The following is an 18,176-nucleotide window of genomic DNA, read 5'->3' on the forward strand; positions in this document are numbered from 1 at the left end:
CACGCAGGTAACACACATTCACAAACACACACAGGGGAACACATATTCAAACACACACACACAGGTAACACACATTCACAAACACACACAGGGGAACACATATTCAAACACACACAGGGGAACACATATTCAAACACACACACACAGGTAACACACATACCAACACACACCTGTAACACACGTTCAAACCTTAAATATACAGTCTATAGTTCAAACACACACTCAGGTGACACACACATTCAAACACATTCTATCACACACAGGTAACATACACACACACACACACCGGGGACAACACTCAGGTATACACACACCAAGGTAACACACACTGAGGTGAACACACACACACAGTTATACAGGATCAAGGGGAAGTCTCAGATCCGCCATTTTTACATTTCTCACCGAGGGGGCGGATCTTAAACTTTTCATCCCAGCGACTGGAAGCGAGTCTCGGTGTCGAGTCGTGAACGATGTGGAGGAAACAAAGCTCCTGGTTCCTTCTCCTCTAGCGCCGCTTCACCTGCAGGAAGAAGAAGAAGAATAAAAAGAGGAGGAAGAAGAGGAAACGATGGTGAGTGAACTGACAAACTTCTCCTCCTGCTCCGGAACGAGCTGCAAGTGATTCTTAAAAACCTCTTTACTCTCTGACAGGATCGATACGACGACCTGGATCTGGACTGCGATGGAGGAGGGGTCGCAGTGAGTACTGAGTACTCTGTAATACTGTCAAGTCAATATTAATACTTTACTGTTTATGTTGTGATAAGTTTTATAGTTTTTAATACCGTCAAGTCATGAGTATTAATACTTTAATACTCCAATGTCATGAACTTAAACTACTGTTTATGTTGTGATGGGGTTTGTTGTTTTAAATACTCTTAATGTCCTAAATATTAATACTTTTAACTTCTGTTTATGTCATGAGTATTAATATTTTACTGCTTGTGTTGTGGTGGTGTTTGTTGTTTTGAATACTCCAAAGTCATGAATATTAATACTTTACTGTTTATGTTGTGGTGATGTTTGTAGTTTTGAATACTGTGAGGTCATGAATATTAATACTTTAACTATTGTTAATGTTGTGATGGGGTTTGTAGTTTTAAATACTGTAATGTCATGTGAATATTAATACTTTAATACTCCAATGTCATGAGTATTAATACTTTACTGCTTGTGTTGTTGTGGGGTTTGTTGTTTAGAATACTCCGATGTCATGAATATTAATACTTTACTGTTGATGTTGTGGTGATGTTTGTAGTTTTGAATACTGTGAGGTCATGAATATTAATACTTTAACTATTGTTAATGTTGTGATGGGGTTTGTAGTTTTTAATACTGTAATGTCATGAATATTAATACTTTAATACTCCAATGTCATGAATATTAATACTTTACTGCTTATGTTGTGATGGGGTTTGTAGTTTTTAATACTCTATTGTCCTAAATATTAATACTTTACTGTTGATGTTGTGGTGATGTTTGTAGTTTTGAATACTGTGAGGTCATGAATATTAATACTTTAACTATTGTTAATGTTGTGATGGGGTTTGTAGTTTTAAATACTGTAATGTCATGTGAATATTAATACTTTAATACTCCAATGTCATGAGTATTAATACTTTACTGCTTGTGTTGTGGTGGGGTTTGTTGTTTAGAATACTCCGATGTCATGAATATTAATACTTTACTGTTGATGTTGTGGTGATGTTTGTAGTTTTGAATACTGTGAGGTCATGAATATTAATACTTTAACTATTGTTAATGTTGTGATGGGGTTTGTAGTTTTTAATACTGTAATGTCATGAATATTAATACTTTAATACTCCAATGTCATGAGTATTAATACTTTACTGCTTGTGTTGTGGTGGGGTTTGTTGTTTAGAATACTCCGATGTCATGAATATTAATACTTTACTGTTGATGTTGTGGTGATGTTTGTAGTTTTGAATACTGTGAGGTCATGAATATTAATACTTAAACTATTGTTAATGTTGTGATGGGGTTTGTAGTTTTTAATACTGTAATGTCATGAATATTAATACTTTAATACTCCAATGTCATGAATATTAATACTTTACTGCTTATGTTGTGATGGGGTTTGTAGTTTTTAATACTCTATTGTCCTAAATATTCATACTTTTAACTTCTGTTTATGTCATGAGTATTAATACTTTACTGCTTGTGTTGTAAAAGGGTTTGTAGTTTTTTTATCACCACAAATAATTTAATAACGTGATTTTGTATACTTGACCTCATGCTGTGTTCAGATGAATATTAGTTTAAATATAATAATAATAATAATATAATAATAATCTTCAGGAGAAAGCAGCGTTATTCGGTGGGATGTTCAAGAGATCGTCCAAATCTGCAGCTCCACTTGTCCAAGACCAGGTGACTTTGTACTTTGAATATTTACTTTATTAGATTTAAAGTCAGAAAGGAGCCACTTCACTGTAGAGTTGATAAAAAGAAGAAAGTTAATGAATAAAATATTCAGCAGGTTTATCAAAAATTAACGTTTTTTGATTTAAATGTATGTCATCATAATGTCATGTTCTGTTTTGACATCACAGGACAACTTATCAACCCACAGTGAACTTTCAAACAGCAGCGAGAGTCTGAACAGCAACAAGGTGGGGGAATGTTTGTGTTTAATTTTTCTATTCAACCCTTATTATAATTATAAATCATTGAACGTTAATTTTTCATGTTCAGGAGAAAGGAGGCGGGTTGAAAGGAATGTTCACGAAAACGACCAAATCTGCCAAAGAGGCTCAACCACAGGTTTGTCGTGTTTTTCTTTAATTCATCTTGTTTTCTATACTTAATAGTATAATATTCAACTTTCCCATAGTATACTGTAATTAACTTGTAACCTGAGTATGTGCAATGTGTTTTGACCTGTAGTTAAACTTTAGTTGTGTGTTGCCAGGCCACCCTCTCTTCACACAATCCTGATCTCTCTGCCAGTAGTGAGAGTTTAAAAGAAAAAAACAAGTCATCGAAGGTGAGCTTCAGTTTCTACTCTGTGATATTCTTCATGTTATTCTCTGAAACTAAACTTTCCTCTGGCCTGTTTTTATTCTCCAGGACAAACCCGGTGTCCTGGGTGGGATCCTGAAGCTGACTCACAGACCGGGGCATGTCCGGAGGCCGTCACAGGTGAAACTCGATCCTCACCGGGGAAATACAGTTATCACATGACTCTCACCCTGGTGTGGTGTTATGAGGCTGACGGATCATTTCTGTGTTTCAGGATCTTTTGGAGAGTGAACTCAGCGATGGCAGCCAGTCTGAGAACACTAAGGTGAGTCTCACCAGATACCAAAATATAACAAAAAATGATATAACATAGTGATTATTAACATGTTACAAGGATAAATTAAAAAAATACAAAAAAACAAAGTAATGACACGTAGACTTAATGAGATATTTGGCTGTATATTTTCCATTTTTCTGACTATCTTGACTCTTTTTTGTTTTTCAAGTTCCTGATTTTACTGAATCTTTGAAATTAAATCATTTAAACTTATAAAATAATACAAATTTACAGTTTACATATGTAGTATGTGGCCTAAAATTAAGCAAATTAGGCAACAATGTCTACGCTGTAACAACAATCACATGAATTGTCCCCAAAACCATTTAGAAAACTTGACTTTATTATATTTGCATCACATCCTGAGTAAAAACATTTATTTATATAATCTATTTCTCCCAAAGAGCCTTGTGTGATTCCTCAGTGACACAGGTTAGTCGCTCTGATGTGCAGAGCTCATCATGTTGAATGGAACGTGTGCGATGTGTGTTGTTGTTGTTTTTGTGAGCTAGGTTGAACCTGCATCCATCAGCACTTTGACCCACAGCTCTGGCTCAGGGGTAGATCCCCCCCGTCCCTCTGATCGCTGCAGCCGCTCTATAATTCAGATGTTTATGTGAGGTCTGATATTAAAGTAACTCATGATGTGACGTTTTTCTCTCCTCAGGAGTCGGGTGGGATGTTGAGTGGGATGTTCAAGAAAAAGAAGACACAATCTCAGGTGAGAGTCGAGGATCTGACTCGTCTTAAAACACGGGTTACGTCGTTAGTAGATGGAAATAATCTTGGATGCTTGTTTCTGTCCGTCAGGAGGATTTGACTGCAGCAGGCGACAGCGACAATGTGTCTGTAACTGGAAACACTAAGGTGAGGTTTCTTCAAGCCTGTAAACTCCATCAACTTGTCTGGTACAATTTCGAGAGATTCTAATGCAGCTCAAACACTCAAGTTAGTCAATGGGTGTCTTTCTGTGTCAGGTAGAGAGAGTGAAACCTGCATGAAAACCAGAGGAATTCTGCTCCGAGGGAAAAACTTCTTCAACTGTAGTTTTAATATTATTTCTATTCTTTGTTTCCAGGAGTCTGGTGGGAAGTTCACTGGAATGTTTAAAAAAGCCCCAAAGGCAAAGACACAATCTCAGGTGAGAGTTGTTTATCTCACTCGTCTCACTTTAACTCTTTGTTACTTTATTAGTTGAGAATAATGATTGTTGACGGTTGTTTTTGTCCTTCAGGAGGATCTGACTGCGCCCAGCGATCTCTCAGGGAGCAACGACAATCTGTCAGCAACTGGAAACACTAAGGTGAGGATTCTTCAAGTCTGTAAACTCCATGAATTAGTCTTGTACAGTGTAACACAACCAGGTTATAATCTGGAACATCTGAACTGTAGCATAACATCCATTTTCTAACCTGAGTGTTGAGACATTCTGGAAGGAAGGTCTTAATTCCACTGCTGCTCAAACACTGGATTATGGCTTCCTTTTGTTGTTTAACACAACTTTCCTGAGGTGAACTCGTTGAAATTAAAGTTTGTGTTCTTGTGTTTGTTTTTTGTAAATTGGGGAGGTTAAGATAAACCTTAAGGCTTCAGCTGCTGTGTGAATTTCCTCAGAAAAAATAAGGAATTTCTCACTAAAATCCTCCACGAGAAGAAAATAGTCTTAAACTGTAGTTTAAATTTAATTTTTTTTTTTTTCCAGGAGTCCGGTGGAGTGTTCGGTGGAATATTTAAAAAATCTCCAAAGCCTTTCGGAGCGAGGACACAGTCTCAGGTGAGATTTGAGCGTATAACTCGTCTTATAAATTTTTTTTTTTACATTATATAGTCGATGATAATAATAGTAGATGCTTCTTTTTGTCCTTCAGGAGGATTTGACTGCACCGAGTGAGATCTCAGGCAGTAACGACAATCTGTCAGCAACTGGAAACACTAAGGTGAAGATTCTTCAAGCCTGGAAACTCCATCAACTTGTTTTTTATCTGAACAAAACATCCATTTTAACTTAATAAACTAAGATGTCCCTTTAACATCAGGACCCATGAGAAAATGTTGTCAAACTGTTTAAATGTGATCTTTATTTTTCCAGGAGTCCGGTGGGATGTTCGGTGGAATATTTAAAAAATCCCCAAAGGCCTTGAGAGCGAGGAGAGGGTCTCAGGTGAGAGTTGTGCGTCTCACTTGTCTAACATTTACTTGTGCGACATTATTTGAAGATGGTAAATTAATTTGTTGACATTTCTTTGTCACCTTCAGGACGACTTGGACGCACCCGACGAGCTCTCAGGCAGCAACGACAATCTGTCAGCGACTGGAAACACTAAGGTGAGGATTCTTCAAGCCTGTAAACTCCATGAACTTGTTTTTTATCTGAACAAACTTCAAGAGGTAGTTCCTAAACTAACTTGTCCCTTTAACATCAGGACCCAGGAGAAAATGTTGTCAAACTGTTTAAATGTGATCTTTATTTTTCTAGGAGTCTGCTGGGATGTTCGGTGGAATATTTAAAAAATCTCCAAAGCTTTTGAGAGTGAGGAGAGGGTCTCAGGTGAGAGTTGTGCGTCTCACTTGTGCAACATTTACTTGTGCGACATTATTTGGAGATGGTAAATTAATTTGTTGACATTTCTTTGTCACCTTCAGGACGACCTGGACGCACCCGACGAGCTCTCAGGCAGCAACGACAATCTGTCTGAGAACAGCACCAAGGTTTGTTAAAGTCGTTTCCTACATCCTCACCTGATGACTCCAACCATAACTGTAAATCACGTGATCGTTGATGTTTGATTGTTTTGTTTTCTCAGGAGAAAGGAGGAATTCTGAGTGGCGTGTTCAAAAAGAAAGTTGCCAAGTCTCAGTTTCAGGTGAGATGGAAGTTTGAAGGTTTTAATAGGTTAACAAGTATTAATGGCGTCAAAGGCTACACTGGTTTGCACTTTGCTTTGTGTTCTCAAGATTGAAAAAGGTCTTGATAAAATCCACACATCGCACAGGGCCTGATTTAAAAGTTTGATTTGTATAATCTTTTGTAAAATGCAGGGGTCTGCAAACACTCCAGTCTTATTTATTGGTTGTTGTGTTCGGTTTTTGGAAGTAGTTTGATTGTTTTCTTGTTAAAAACTGCAGCATTTTCAAACTTATTACTTACTTACTCATGTTCTTCCTGCTCGTATTTCATCTCATTGGCTTTCATTTACTTAAAACAAAATCTTTTCCCAGAAATGTTATGATTTCAATCTACTGATTTTTTAAACAAATACATTCTAAGGTCTGATTATATAATTTTGAAAAGAAACATGAGTGTTTCCTTTTTCTTTTTGCCATTATGAGAGTTATAGTATTTCACTGTTTGCAGGATAACTTGTCTCTGGAGGGGGAACTCTCTGGCAGCAGCGACAGTCTCTCAGAGAAGTCTTCCAAGGTAACAGATGAGGCTCAGTTGTAACATTAACATTCAACATTAACACTAAAGCAACAGCTGAAGACGTCGGTTTTGAAACCTAAAGAGCTTTGTCTTCTCCGTCAGGGCGGAGCCAAGAATCTGAAGAACCTGAAGAATCCTTTCACCTCCTCGTTTCAGGTCCGTTTCCCAACCAGGAAGTGGTTCATGCTTCTGATTAGTGAAATGCTGATAAGAAATGTTTTGCTTCCTATCAGGAAAAAGAAAAGACCGAACCCTCAGGAGGCTCGAATGAGGATATCTCCTCCACAGAGAAGCCCAAAGGCAAACAGGTGGGTTGTGTACCAGAGTCACTGAATATCTTCTCTGCTGCTTCAACAGTTTGGTCAGAGACTTGAAGCTGTAAACGATAGTAAAGAAGTTTTTTACCCAAAGCTTAATGTATAAGTTCTTTAGTAAGTCAGGATCAGAGATATGATTTCATTAAGTGGAGAGTAACAGTGTCTTTGTCCTGTATCAGAACGGTTTGTCTGCGATGATGAAGAGCACGTTCTACCCCGACAAACGGGTGAGATGTCCTTTCATCACGTGATGTAATAATCCACAGAAGATAGGAAGCTGGTGATAGTTTGATTCAATCATTATCTCCATCCACAGGAGAAGGACTCTGACTCTGATGATGAGGAGACGTCGGAGAACGAGGAGAGCCAGCACGGTCACAAACATGTCAGACGGGTTTTTAAATGCTTTAATTTACTCAAGGTTCTTTGTTATCATTCATGCATTTGATCTTGATTTTGACTTTTTTATTCTCTTCTCTCATTCAGAATAAATTTTCCGAGGCGATGACCAAGCTGAACCCGTTTCGACCTGCAGCCAAAGTAAGGCTGGTTTGGATTGTGATGTTTTTTAAGAGCTCAAAAACTAAAAAACATTTCTACCTTTTGTAAATGGATGTGATTCATTAACTTTATGTTGATATACTTTCATCTTTCATATCTAATGTCTTTTGTGCAGAAAGACGCTGAAGACACAGAGACGCTCAAAGAGAACGAGAAACTAGAGGAAGAGAAGTCGAAACCGGTCAGTCGACTAACTGTGTCACCAATGAGTCATCGTGACCACACACACACAAACACACACACACACACACACAAACACACACGCACACAAACACACACACACACTCTTGTTTGTACTTCTATCTTAGTGGGGACACTACATTCTCTAGCCCCTTGCCCTAACCTAAACCATCCAAACTAAATGCTTACTTTGTGTCCCCCCCGTCCTCTTGCACAACACACTGTGTGACTTTGTGTTACTTTGCCTGTGTTTGTGTGTTTTTGTTTGTGTGTGTTTGTGTCCTTGTCAGGTCAAAAGCAACGCGATCCAGAGAGAAACAAAGGAAAAGAGTGAATCCCCAGCGGTCCGATCCAAACCAACTGCAGAGGTTTGAACTCAGCGTCACGCAGCAGCTGCAGCTCAGCCACATGTGTTTCATGTTAAGCTTCGGCTCTGACTCCTCCTCTGTCTGTCTCTGACTCTGTGTGTTGCAGGAAATGAAAAGGACATCCACACACGATAAAGTGAATCCAGGAGGGGCCGAGGATAATCAGGTTCAGTTTGCACTTCCCATATTTACAAAAACATGCAGATATGCAGGCTGTCTGTTACATTTAAACATTTAAACATTAGGCTATTTTTTTAAACTGTCATAAGTGGTTAAATATATTGTTTTCTCCTCCGAAGGACAAAAAGGAAATGACCTCCCGGCAGAAGAAGGACAAGGCTGCAGAGACTCCTGTCGTCCCTGTGCGACCGTCAGAGGAGGTGGAGTAAAGCTTGAGTGGCTGTTTGTGTGTGTCTGTTCGGAGCTGTTGTGTGTCTGCTCGGAGCTGTGTGTGTCTGCTCGGAGCTGTTTCCGTGTGTATCGAAGTTTCACAAAACTGTTCTGGTTTGATTACAGGAGATGAAGAGAACAGGGAAAACAAAGCTGAGCAGCAACCGTCAGGTACGGATGTGTTCACACAGTGAAAGAGTTAGACTGAATATATAGCTGATAAACAGGAGATTATTCTCTGATCACAGTTCCAAACTTTTCTGTCTTTATGAACCATTTATAGATCGTATTAAAATAAATCTGTTCCATGTCGGCTGCAGTTTAATGACGTGTTTTGCTGTAATAGTTACATAAACTCACTTTCTTGCTTTTTAGAAATGTAGTCGGAGTTTCCCGCTAAAGTTACTAGCCGTTTTAAAATAGTTTAATTTGTTGTTTAAATATCTGTAAAATATGAGCTGTTAATCACACAAGGACAATATTGCCCACACACATTTCAAGGCAAACAGACTTTGCTAAAATATGAATCATTTATTAAATGAGTTGTTTACTTTGCTGCAGAGCCACTCAGACGATGAAGGACTGAAACCAGATGAATCTGCTGAAGCCAAAGACGGAGACGAGGTGAATCCTCCAGAGAGTAAAACAGTGAGTTGCTCTCTTTACTCTTCACTGTGGGACAGAGTTTTGTTTTCGTATTGTTTTGTGACGTTGAACAATCCAATACAAGTCAAAGAAGTGTTTGTCCTTTATCTTCTTATGGTTTGAATCCACGAGTGGATTGTGTTTATCTTTCAGTGATTAGAGCTGATAGCAATGATTTGAGCCCAGATGCAGTTGTCTTCAGTCAAATATAATTGACTGATGAAATGAAATGTAGTTCTTCCAGTTGTTTCTCCTCATGTGCTCTAATCACTCCATTTCTTTACAGACCAAAGTGAAAAAACCCAAGCACCATAACCCGTTTATGTCTCGTGCTGCAACAAAGGTACAAGACAGTGTTTATCTAAAAGGCTTAAAGTTTTATGTTTAATTCATTCATTCAACAGTTTTTAACAAAAGCTTATAGTGAACTTTATTGAGTACAAATGAAGTTTTATTCTTTGATGGTTTGTTTAGGCTGCGTCTGATGATGAAGGACTGAAAGAAGAAGATGAGTCTTCATCCAAAGAGGAGGAGAAGAAAGACGAGGAGCCCAACGAGAACAAGGAGGCGGTCAGCTGAATTCCTTCTGTTTCATTTCTCCCTGGAATGTTTAGTTTTGATATTCATTGGAATCATTTTACTGTTATTGCAGCTTTAAAGAACATTCTAGAGTTTGAGTTAACGCTGCTTTGTTTTTCTTTTAGACCAAAGTCAAGAAGCCTAAGCGTCACAATCCCTTCATGCCACGGGTCAAGGTAAACCTCCAACATGTGACTTGTCCTAACTTGTCTCCTCCCTTGACAACAGTCCCTGTTTGTGTTAACGCTTTCAGAGAAGCAGCTCAAATCACTGGAGAGGAATGTTCTCTCAGAGCAGCAGAAGAGATCTAATGGATGAAATAATAAAATGTTAAAACTCTTTATAACTTTAAATTTGTTTCTAAAAGATTGACAGAAGAAAGCGAAACGCTGTTAAGATGAGTCTGTTTCTGTCTCCGCTCATTTAGTCAGTGTTCAGTATCGTCTGTATCTCTCTTCCTGATGACTTCCTGATTCCTCCTGTTGTAATGTTGTCATGGTTACAGTCACAGTAACATGGCGGAAAGTGGAAACACAACAAATATTTTGCAAGGGGTTTTGTAACTTGTTGTTTTTGAGCAAATATCAGCCCAAAAGCAAAAATGTATATTGAAGTGTTTTAACTGTGTGTGTGTGTTTGTGTGTGTTTGTGTGTTTGTGTGTGTGTGTTTGTGTGTGTGTGTGTCTTCATCTGTTTCAGTCCGCGGTTATTCAGCGGCCCGGGCAGGCGGATGCTGAAGAGGTAAAGAAAATTAAGTCCAAATAGTGTATTTGATCTTTTCCTTCTCCTCCTTTTACTTGTATTTGTGTAGTCGTCTCTCTCTCTCTCTCTCTCTCACACTGAGGCATTTCTCTAGAAGCTCATTATCTCTGTGTCTGCCTGACGTGTTGGAGTCTTACTCATCGTGGTTCAGGATTACAAAAGCTCTGTTTCAGTCAGCTGACTCTCCCCCCCCCCCCCCCTCTGAAAACAACGTCTGTCTTGCAGTTGTTCACCGGTTTGTCCCCGGGGCTTCGGTCTCAGCTCCCAGCAGAGATGATTACAGCCGACCTGCTGCTTTGTGTAGTTGTTGTTCTTCCCCTGCTGACATGAAACCCACCCCCACCCCCCCCCCCCCTTCACACACCTTCCCTCACAGTCTGTGCACGGAAGATGAGATGAGATTAGTTCGCTATGTGGCCAGACTGGTTTCTCCGCTTCCCTTTTCAACGCGTCCATTGAGGGTTTTCGTTCTTTTTACTTCTGCAAAAAAACAGAAGGAACAAGTCATTGTTTTCAGAATCGCTTTCACCGTCTGTTCCTCTGAATCCAAACACGCAAGAGAAACAACATACATGATACTTAGGATGTGTTATTCTCTGCAGAGCCAGCTTAGGGTTTTAGAGACTGTATATTTTTTTACATTTGTATTATATTAATTTACAGATGCATGTTTAAGCTGTATGGTTTCTGTTGTCTCAGAACGATGGTGCAGGCCGGTCCCTGTTCGACCGGCTGGAGGATCTCCGTGTCGACCCGTCAGAGCCTGAAGACCATCAGGTTAATATCTAAAACCAAAAATACATATAAACAAATCACCAAATGTATATGTGAACAAAGTCTGATGCATGTTAATAAACATACAATTGCAACCCCCATACAAACCCTAATGTTCTCTTCCAGGATGTGGATCTCATGGAGTGGTGGAACACGGTGGAGCGTAAGTCATAAATAAGAGAATTCAATGTTTTTAACTTTCGTTTACTTTTATTTGGATTTGTTCGGAGGCTTTTTTTTCCGTCTGTAAACATAATACATGACCAAAAGTATGTGGACAGCAAAGGTTTGAGCCAATATAATATTTTATTCTTACAGCATAACAGTTCAGACAGAAGTTTAGAGTTTGAGGAAACTTTCACGCATCAGTATAACAAAGCTAAGATCTGTTAGATCGGTGTCGGGCTCTAATGGAAGAATATCCCGTCTGGTAGAAAAGTGTATTTCAGTATTTAATGGGCGTCATATTCTGGTGAACAGATATTGGCCTTGTGATGTTTCCAACATGATTGGAAAGCTAATGATTGTCTTATATTACTTCCTCAGAATGGGAGGACGCGCCTCAGGTTGAAGACATGACAGAGAAGGAAGAGGCCAAGTAAGTGAAAGCTCACACATGCATGTCACTGCATCTCTTCACTTCACCATGTATATGTGTTATTAACCAGATGCCTTTGGTTTTATGTGCCAAAGTTTCAAGGTATCCACGTCTTAACTGTGTTTCATGGACCCAGTAAATCCACCAGTCTCCACCTGGCTGGATCAACGACTGGAAAGCAAAGTCGTTTTTAGATACAGTGACTTCTCTGTGATCCCTGTCAACCTTCTCTTTTCAGGGCGTTTGCTTTGACGGCCGATAAGGTGCAGAAAGGAATCCGTGTGTTCAACAAACTGTTCTCGGAGCGCGCCGAGAGTCTCTGGATGCACGTGATCAGCCTCAACACGCTCGCCGACGGCTTGGACAAATTCAACAAGAGAACCAAGATCGCTCAGATCACCGGCGGCTCCACCAGCGCCATCGGGGGCATCGCCACCATCGCCGGCCTCGCCCTGGCCCCGGTGACCTTCGGAACCTCCCTGATCGTGACGGCGGTGGGATTGGGCGTGGCCACGGCCGGCGGTCTGACGTCAGCGGGCGCCGGCATCTCCAACCAGGTCAACAACTCCATGGACCGCAAGAAGGTGGAGAAGATCGTGCAGGACTACCAGGAGAAGATGTTGGACCTGAACAAGTGCCTGAAGTTCATCAAGCAGGGAATCGAAGAACTGCGCAAGTTCGACCTGATCAAGATGAAGAAACACGCGTACAACCGGGACTTCCCCGTGCTCAGCAGCAGTTTCTACGAGGACGGCGCCATGGCAGGAAAGGCCATCCTCATCAACGCCAACGAGATCATGCGTGTGGTTCAGATCGCCAACGTGGCGGGCAGCACGGCAGCCAGGGCGGTGCAGATCGCCAGCATGGCCACCGGCGTTCTCACCGGACTCTTCGTGGGTATGGACATCTACTTCGTGGCCAAAGACTCCAAAGAACTCAAGAAAGGGGCCAAGTCGGAGTTCGCCGCCAAAATCCGGGAAGTGGCCACGCAGCTGCACGACGGTCTGGTGGAGCTCAACTCCATACGGGAGGAGCTACAGGCCACAACTCCAGAGGGCGTCGCCGAAGAGGAAAAGGCCGATCTGGAAAGCAACGAGAAAAAAGAACATAAATATAGTTCAGATGAGGAAGAAGATGAAATCGACCGCATTAAAAAAGCCATCAAAAAGGATTATGAGAACCGGGAATATGTTTGAACAAGGACTGGCTCAAAACTACAAGTGTCCAAAGAGGAGACGTCACTCTTGATGAAAAACTGTTTTCTAAAATTAATCTTCTGGAACTGGCTGCCCGACAGCTGATCAGCATTTTCTCTAGAAGGAGGAAGTGAAATTTGTAGTCATTAAAGTAGATAAAGTCTCATATCTGTGCCAACGTCTCAAACGGCTGCGTTGCCTTTTCAGAAAATGGGATTAAAAATGTTAATTCAATCGTGTATTGTGATAAAACTGTTTTAGATTGATCAAAGAAACAAATGCAGAATATTTTCTAGACTTTATATTTCTGATTCGCAAGAGTCAAAGTTTGTCGGTTCATGTCGTAGCACTGGAGCTTCCACCGACCAGTGGAGGAGATCGTGTAAACTCAATGGGAGCTGTGCCTTGTCTTATTAATAATCAGAAACACAGTGTGATGCAGTGGAGCATCAGTGTGTTTCATGAAGTTGTGTAGTTGTGGTGAATGAAACCACTTCACTACATCATGTGCTGCAGGTTTTAGATCTGATGTGGGATGTTCACGGTTTGTTTGACTTAATGATAATGACTCATTTTAAACATTATTGATTTAATATAATAATAATAATACTAAGCTTTGTTTAAATCTGCTGGGCAAAAGGGATTTATTTTTACAACAGTGCCAATCCTTTGTAAATGTAGCTGTGACTTTATTTCTACGCACATGGAGAAAGATATTTCATCTCATTAGGTTTTAGGGGCATTTTAGGGGAATAACTGAACTTGCACATGTTATTTGCTCATTTCGTCGAATGTTATTAACCTCGTTTTTGGATTTGTGTTATATTATTTTGAACCAGTGTCAAATTCAACAACTAATTTACCTTTTCACTCCAAACTTGGTCTTATTGTCATAGTACAACTAAAATGTCAATTTATGAAATGCACCAATCTAAGAGTTGTGTCATCTGTACTGTTTGAACTTCATATTTATTTCTCTTCGGTCTCTGGGTTGATCTGGTTGTTTGGTGAAGCCTTTTTAAGTGCAATAAACTGTAGATTTTCATGTGTCATAGATGTAAATTGTTAATAAAAAGTCAGAAACACAATCTGTGCAGTTTGTGATAGTCTTGAAATGAAAGTGAACAATTTCCTTCTCCCGACAGACACTTCTCGAGTTTGTATTTATGAAGTTAATAAGGTTTCAGTCTCTATAGATGGAAGGAAATCACAAATTGTTGTTTTTATTTGTATATGAAGACTGACTTGAGATAAAAGGACGCAGGAGGATTTCCCTGTTGAAAATCTAGATTCATAGCTTCATGTTGACTTGAGCAGAACAAATGAAGCAGAATCAAACTGACACAAAGCTGCTGGTCGAGGTTTGGAGAACACGCGATTGTTCTTTCAACCACACCCAGCTGTGATGTCACTGTGTACTGACCACACCCACGAGTAAACGTTACCATCACTGAAGCAGCGTGAGAAGACCGTCTCTATCTAACTGATACATTCATGATGATAACAAATGTGAAAAGGAGCAAATGTTGTGAAAACAGTGAGAACAAGTGACATTTAGTCAAATCCACAGTTGAAAAGTTTACAATAATAAAAGTTGAATTGCTCTTTAGCCTTCAGACATATACCCACAGTTCTATGGGTATATGTTAGATATAGTTTATATCAAATTTGACATCTAACGCTTATCTGATGAAAACAGATCAATATTTTTCTAAAACTACATTTAAATTACAATAAAACATAACATTAAATTGTGCTTTTCCTCTGGACTGTGAAGATGTCAACAATACTGTGAGGAAAATGTGGAGATATACTGATTTTAGAAAATGTAACCGAAGCAGCTAAATCAACATAGTTAGAAATCAAAATAAATTCTCTGAAAATTTTAAAATAATTCATTTAGCAGCTACAATTAAAAATAGAAAATGTATAATAAATATATCTTGATATGCAGGCTGCATTTCTGCTGTGAAATCATAAACCTGATAAACGATTCCGTTGAATTTCCACATCGACTCTAGACGACTGAGTTATTTCTTGTCTATTTGTAAACCTGCTCCCCTCGTGTTGTGTATACTCTTCGCCTGTTGTTGACGCCTGTGGTGAAACCCGGGAGTCAAACCCATGAGTCAGAGTCTCTGGTCCACGCCCACAGACACAGGTAGGCCTCAGACTGGCCCCGCCCATGCTCCCAGGTGAGTCCACCGCCACCACAGGAACCAGGAAGGAGACAAAGCTCCCAGCTCCTGCATCCTCTCAGACTGAAGACACCCAGGTGAGACATTCCTCTCCTGATCCTGGTCCTCAGAATGTCCCGGTGTCTCGTCACAGACGGGTTCGGGTGTTTCTCTGGGAGCTTCTCGTGGTTCAGAGGCTCTCAGGGCGTGTGTGGGTTTGTTTTGAGCTGCTTTGTTTGACCTGTGTGATGTTGTCAAAGCTGCAGTGAGGAAATATTTTTTAAGTACTCGACATGGAGGTAAACACACAAAACATGGCGACATGAGATGTGAGAGTAGAAGCTGCATGTTGTTGTTTTGCATTTAAGGTGTCTAAATATATATTATTGCATGTTTCTATTACTAAAAGCTAATGGATAATATAAGCATCTGTGATAAATAATTATTTTTGAAAAAATACTTGTGTGTAGTTTGACATATTTTTTAATGAAGGAGGATGTTGACATGAGGGTGGATCCATTTTTTTTTTTACCATTTATCGAAACTGGTGTTAATTTAATCTTCATGTTTTCCCTTTGGTACTAAAACCAGAATGAAACTTTTCTTTTTCCAGCCCCATTCTCATTATTTATTACCTTCAAATGTTGAAACTAAATATATAAATGAGGAAACAAGAAGAACAGAACAAAACAAAAATAACACAGCTGGTCTGGGGTCAGGTTTGTTTTTTTAAATTAATGGATACTGGTATTAGATTTGATCCTAAATTATTTTATTTTGTACTTAAGCCAGAATTAAACTTTTATTTACTATCCGTATCGTCAGTGTTAATTTACTTCAAACGTTAAAACCAAAAAATACTAACAAGAAACAATATGTCAAGATCGCATTGAACAAAAATCTCAATATTTGAAAGTTAGAAGTTTAAAAAGAGCAATCAAGTATTTTTTTGCTGCTTAACTAAAATATGTGTAGTAAATTAAAAACACACATGTGTCAGTAGAGCTATCACTTTAATATCACTGAGATAAAACCTTTATTGCACTTTAGCAGAACCACAGCAGAGAGGTGTGAGTGGAGTGCTCTGATTTCCTGGGTTCTTGTGCGGCTCTTGAACGCCCCCGCTGTGCAGATGTTGTGGGTGTGGAGAAGTTGTTGAACCTCCTTGGAATGTGATGTCAGTGAAGCAGCCTCCGCTTCACAACGCTTGACCTCGAATCCATTAAGAAAAGTGAGTTTTTTTGGTGATTTTTCTCTGATGTCCAGTGGGGGGGTGAGGATACTGGTCCGTGTGACGTCACGCCGCCTCAGTTTCTGACAGTATGAACTTTTAGTTTGAAAGTTAAAATCCATCGTCAGCTCCGAGGATCTCAGCAGGTTGTGAGTCCAGGCTCCACATGGAGGAAACCAGAGGGTTGTTGGGTTTTCTCTAAGTTTTCTCATTGTGTTTTGATTCCTGATGTTTTGCTGCTGCACTGACTCAGGATCAGCTGGTGGGAAAACTTAAAGATACTCAAGTACACAAAGTACAACACGTCTACACTTTCCAAGTTACTTTTGTGTATCACTGTACTGCATTCCTCTCATTGTGTTACATCATAATGCTAATATGCTGCCTGTGTTTATCTTTTATATTTTAAGTTTTAACCTTGCACTGTTTTCACTTGTTCTTTTTAAAAGACTCTCACATCTGCTGCCCTATATTTTTACCGGTTGTTTAAAAGCACAAGTTATTTATCTTTAAATCTGTATTTATACTTCCCCACTTCTACTTTGAATATCTGTCCTGTCAGTATCTCTGTTAGCAGATACTTCTTCACGGGGACAGTTTGCAGTAGTTCTGGTGACTTTCATCTCACTGCAGTGAACTTATCCTTAATTCATTTTCACCTTTTGTTGTCGTGATGCTCTTGTGTTTGGCTGTTGTGTGAGATACTGGAGGATCGGGATCATTAAAGTATTCGTCTAGTTTCTAAACCAGATGAAGTACAAGCTGAACATATTCTACTCCTGAATATGATTAAAGTACTGTCTCGTTACCTCTGTTCTCCTGATGATTCTGGAGTGTTGTACTTTTAACTGCTGATTTACTCCTTGAAAGAAAGTTATTTTCTGTTGTGATGAGTGATGACTCATTAAAGTCATTTTTAAAAAGCCAAATTATCAAATATTTGAAGTTTCCAGCTTCGCGAATGTGAGATTTTGCTATTTCTCTCAGTCATTATTATAAATTTAATATTATTGAGTTTGGTTTGGTGTTGTGTGATGAAGTCATCTTGTGCTCTGTGTCCCGAGCAAAAATACCAAATATTTGATGGTTCCAGTCAGAATTTGTAGTTTTTTTAATGCCCATGTTGTGTAAAATTAACGAAGTTGGAGATTTGATTTGTTGCTTCGTAAAAAACAAGACATGTTGAGACATCTTGTTCCATAGGTTTGTGAATTTATCTCAGCAAAGTTAGCAGATATTTGAAAGTTCCAGGTTCTTAATGGTTAAATTTAATTCTTTCTCTGAGTCTCACGTGATGTGAAATTGGATATTTATGGGAGTTATGTGCTGTTGTGCAGCTAAAACATGTAAATACATCAACTTGTGCTCCAGGTCAATGAAATGGACATTTGTCTCTGTTTCCTGCTTTTTAAAACAAAAAATACCAAATAATTTGAAGGTTCCAGGTTCTCAAATTTAAGATTTAGTTGTTTTTTGTTGTCTTATGTTTGAATAATTTGGACTTTTTGGTTGTTGGTCGAGTGGACACATAAAGAGACATTTAAAGGGACGATACAGGAAGCAGACATGTTCTGTAGAGATGAAAATTTCACGTCTGTGTGAGCCGACCTTTAACTTGTAGTTGTTCGTATTCATCAGTTCCTGTCTGTGTTGTT

General features: G+C 39.3%; 1 protein-coding gene and 1 long non-coding RNA gene across 2 annotated transcripts; both read left to right on the plus strand.

Moving 5' to 3' along the window:
- The first annotated feature begins 3,981 nt into the window (after positions 1–3,981).
- On the plus strand, positions 3,982–4,461 carry LOC133018021 (uncharacterized). Its single transcript, XR_009682799.1, has 3 exons — positions 3,982–4,040; positions 4,130–4,186; positions 4,398–4,461. It is a non-coding gene; the product is annotated as an uncharacterized LOC133018021 (long non-coding RNA).
- A 2,550-nt stretch (positions 4,462–7,011) lies between these two features.
- apol1 (apolipoprotein L, 1) lies at positions 7,012–14,154 on the plus strand. Its single transcript, XM_061084220.1, has 18 exons — positions 7,012–7,051; positions 7,240–7,287; positions 7,377–7,445; positions 7,547–7,600; positions 7,737–7,802; positions 8,092–8,169; positions 8,276–8,335; positions 8,469–8,549; positions 8,686–8,730; positions 9,121–9,207; positions 9,491–9,547; positions 9,679–9,774; positions 9,909–9,959; positions 10,483–10,524; positions 11,245–11,322; positions 11,446–11,482; positions 11,866–11,917; positions 12,156–14,154. The coding sequence occupies exons 2-18, from the start codon at positions 7,255–7,257 to the stop codon at positions 13,111–13,113; spliced, it is 1,944 nt and encodes a 647-aa protein (XP_060940203.1). The 5' UTR covers positions 7,012–7,051; positions 7,240–7,254; the 3' UTR covers positions 13,114–14,154.
- The last annotated feature ends 4,022 nt before the right edge of the window (positions 14,155–18,176 follow it).

The sequence above is a fragment of the Limanda limanda genome, chromosome 13, assembly GCF_963576545.1.
Source record: "Limanda limanda chromosome 13, fLimLim1.1, whole genome shotgun sequence".
Lineage (NCBI taxonomy): Eukaryota > Metazoa > Chordata > Actinopteri > Pleuronectiformes > Pleuronectidae > Limanda > Limanda limanda.

Coding starts and splice junctions, on each gene's coding strand:
- apol1 (XM_061084220.1), top strand. CDS start 7,255: ATGATGAAGAGCACGTTCTACCCCGACAAACGG. Junction 9,775..9,908: donor CCAACGAGAACAAGGAGGCG/GTCAGCTGAATT, acceptor TTTTTCTTTTAG/ACCAAAGTCAAGAAGCCTAA. Junction 11,323..11,445: donor CAGAGCCTGAAGACCATCAG/GTTAATATCTAA, acceptor GTTCTCTTCCAG/GATGTGGATCTCATGGAGTG.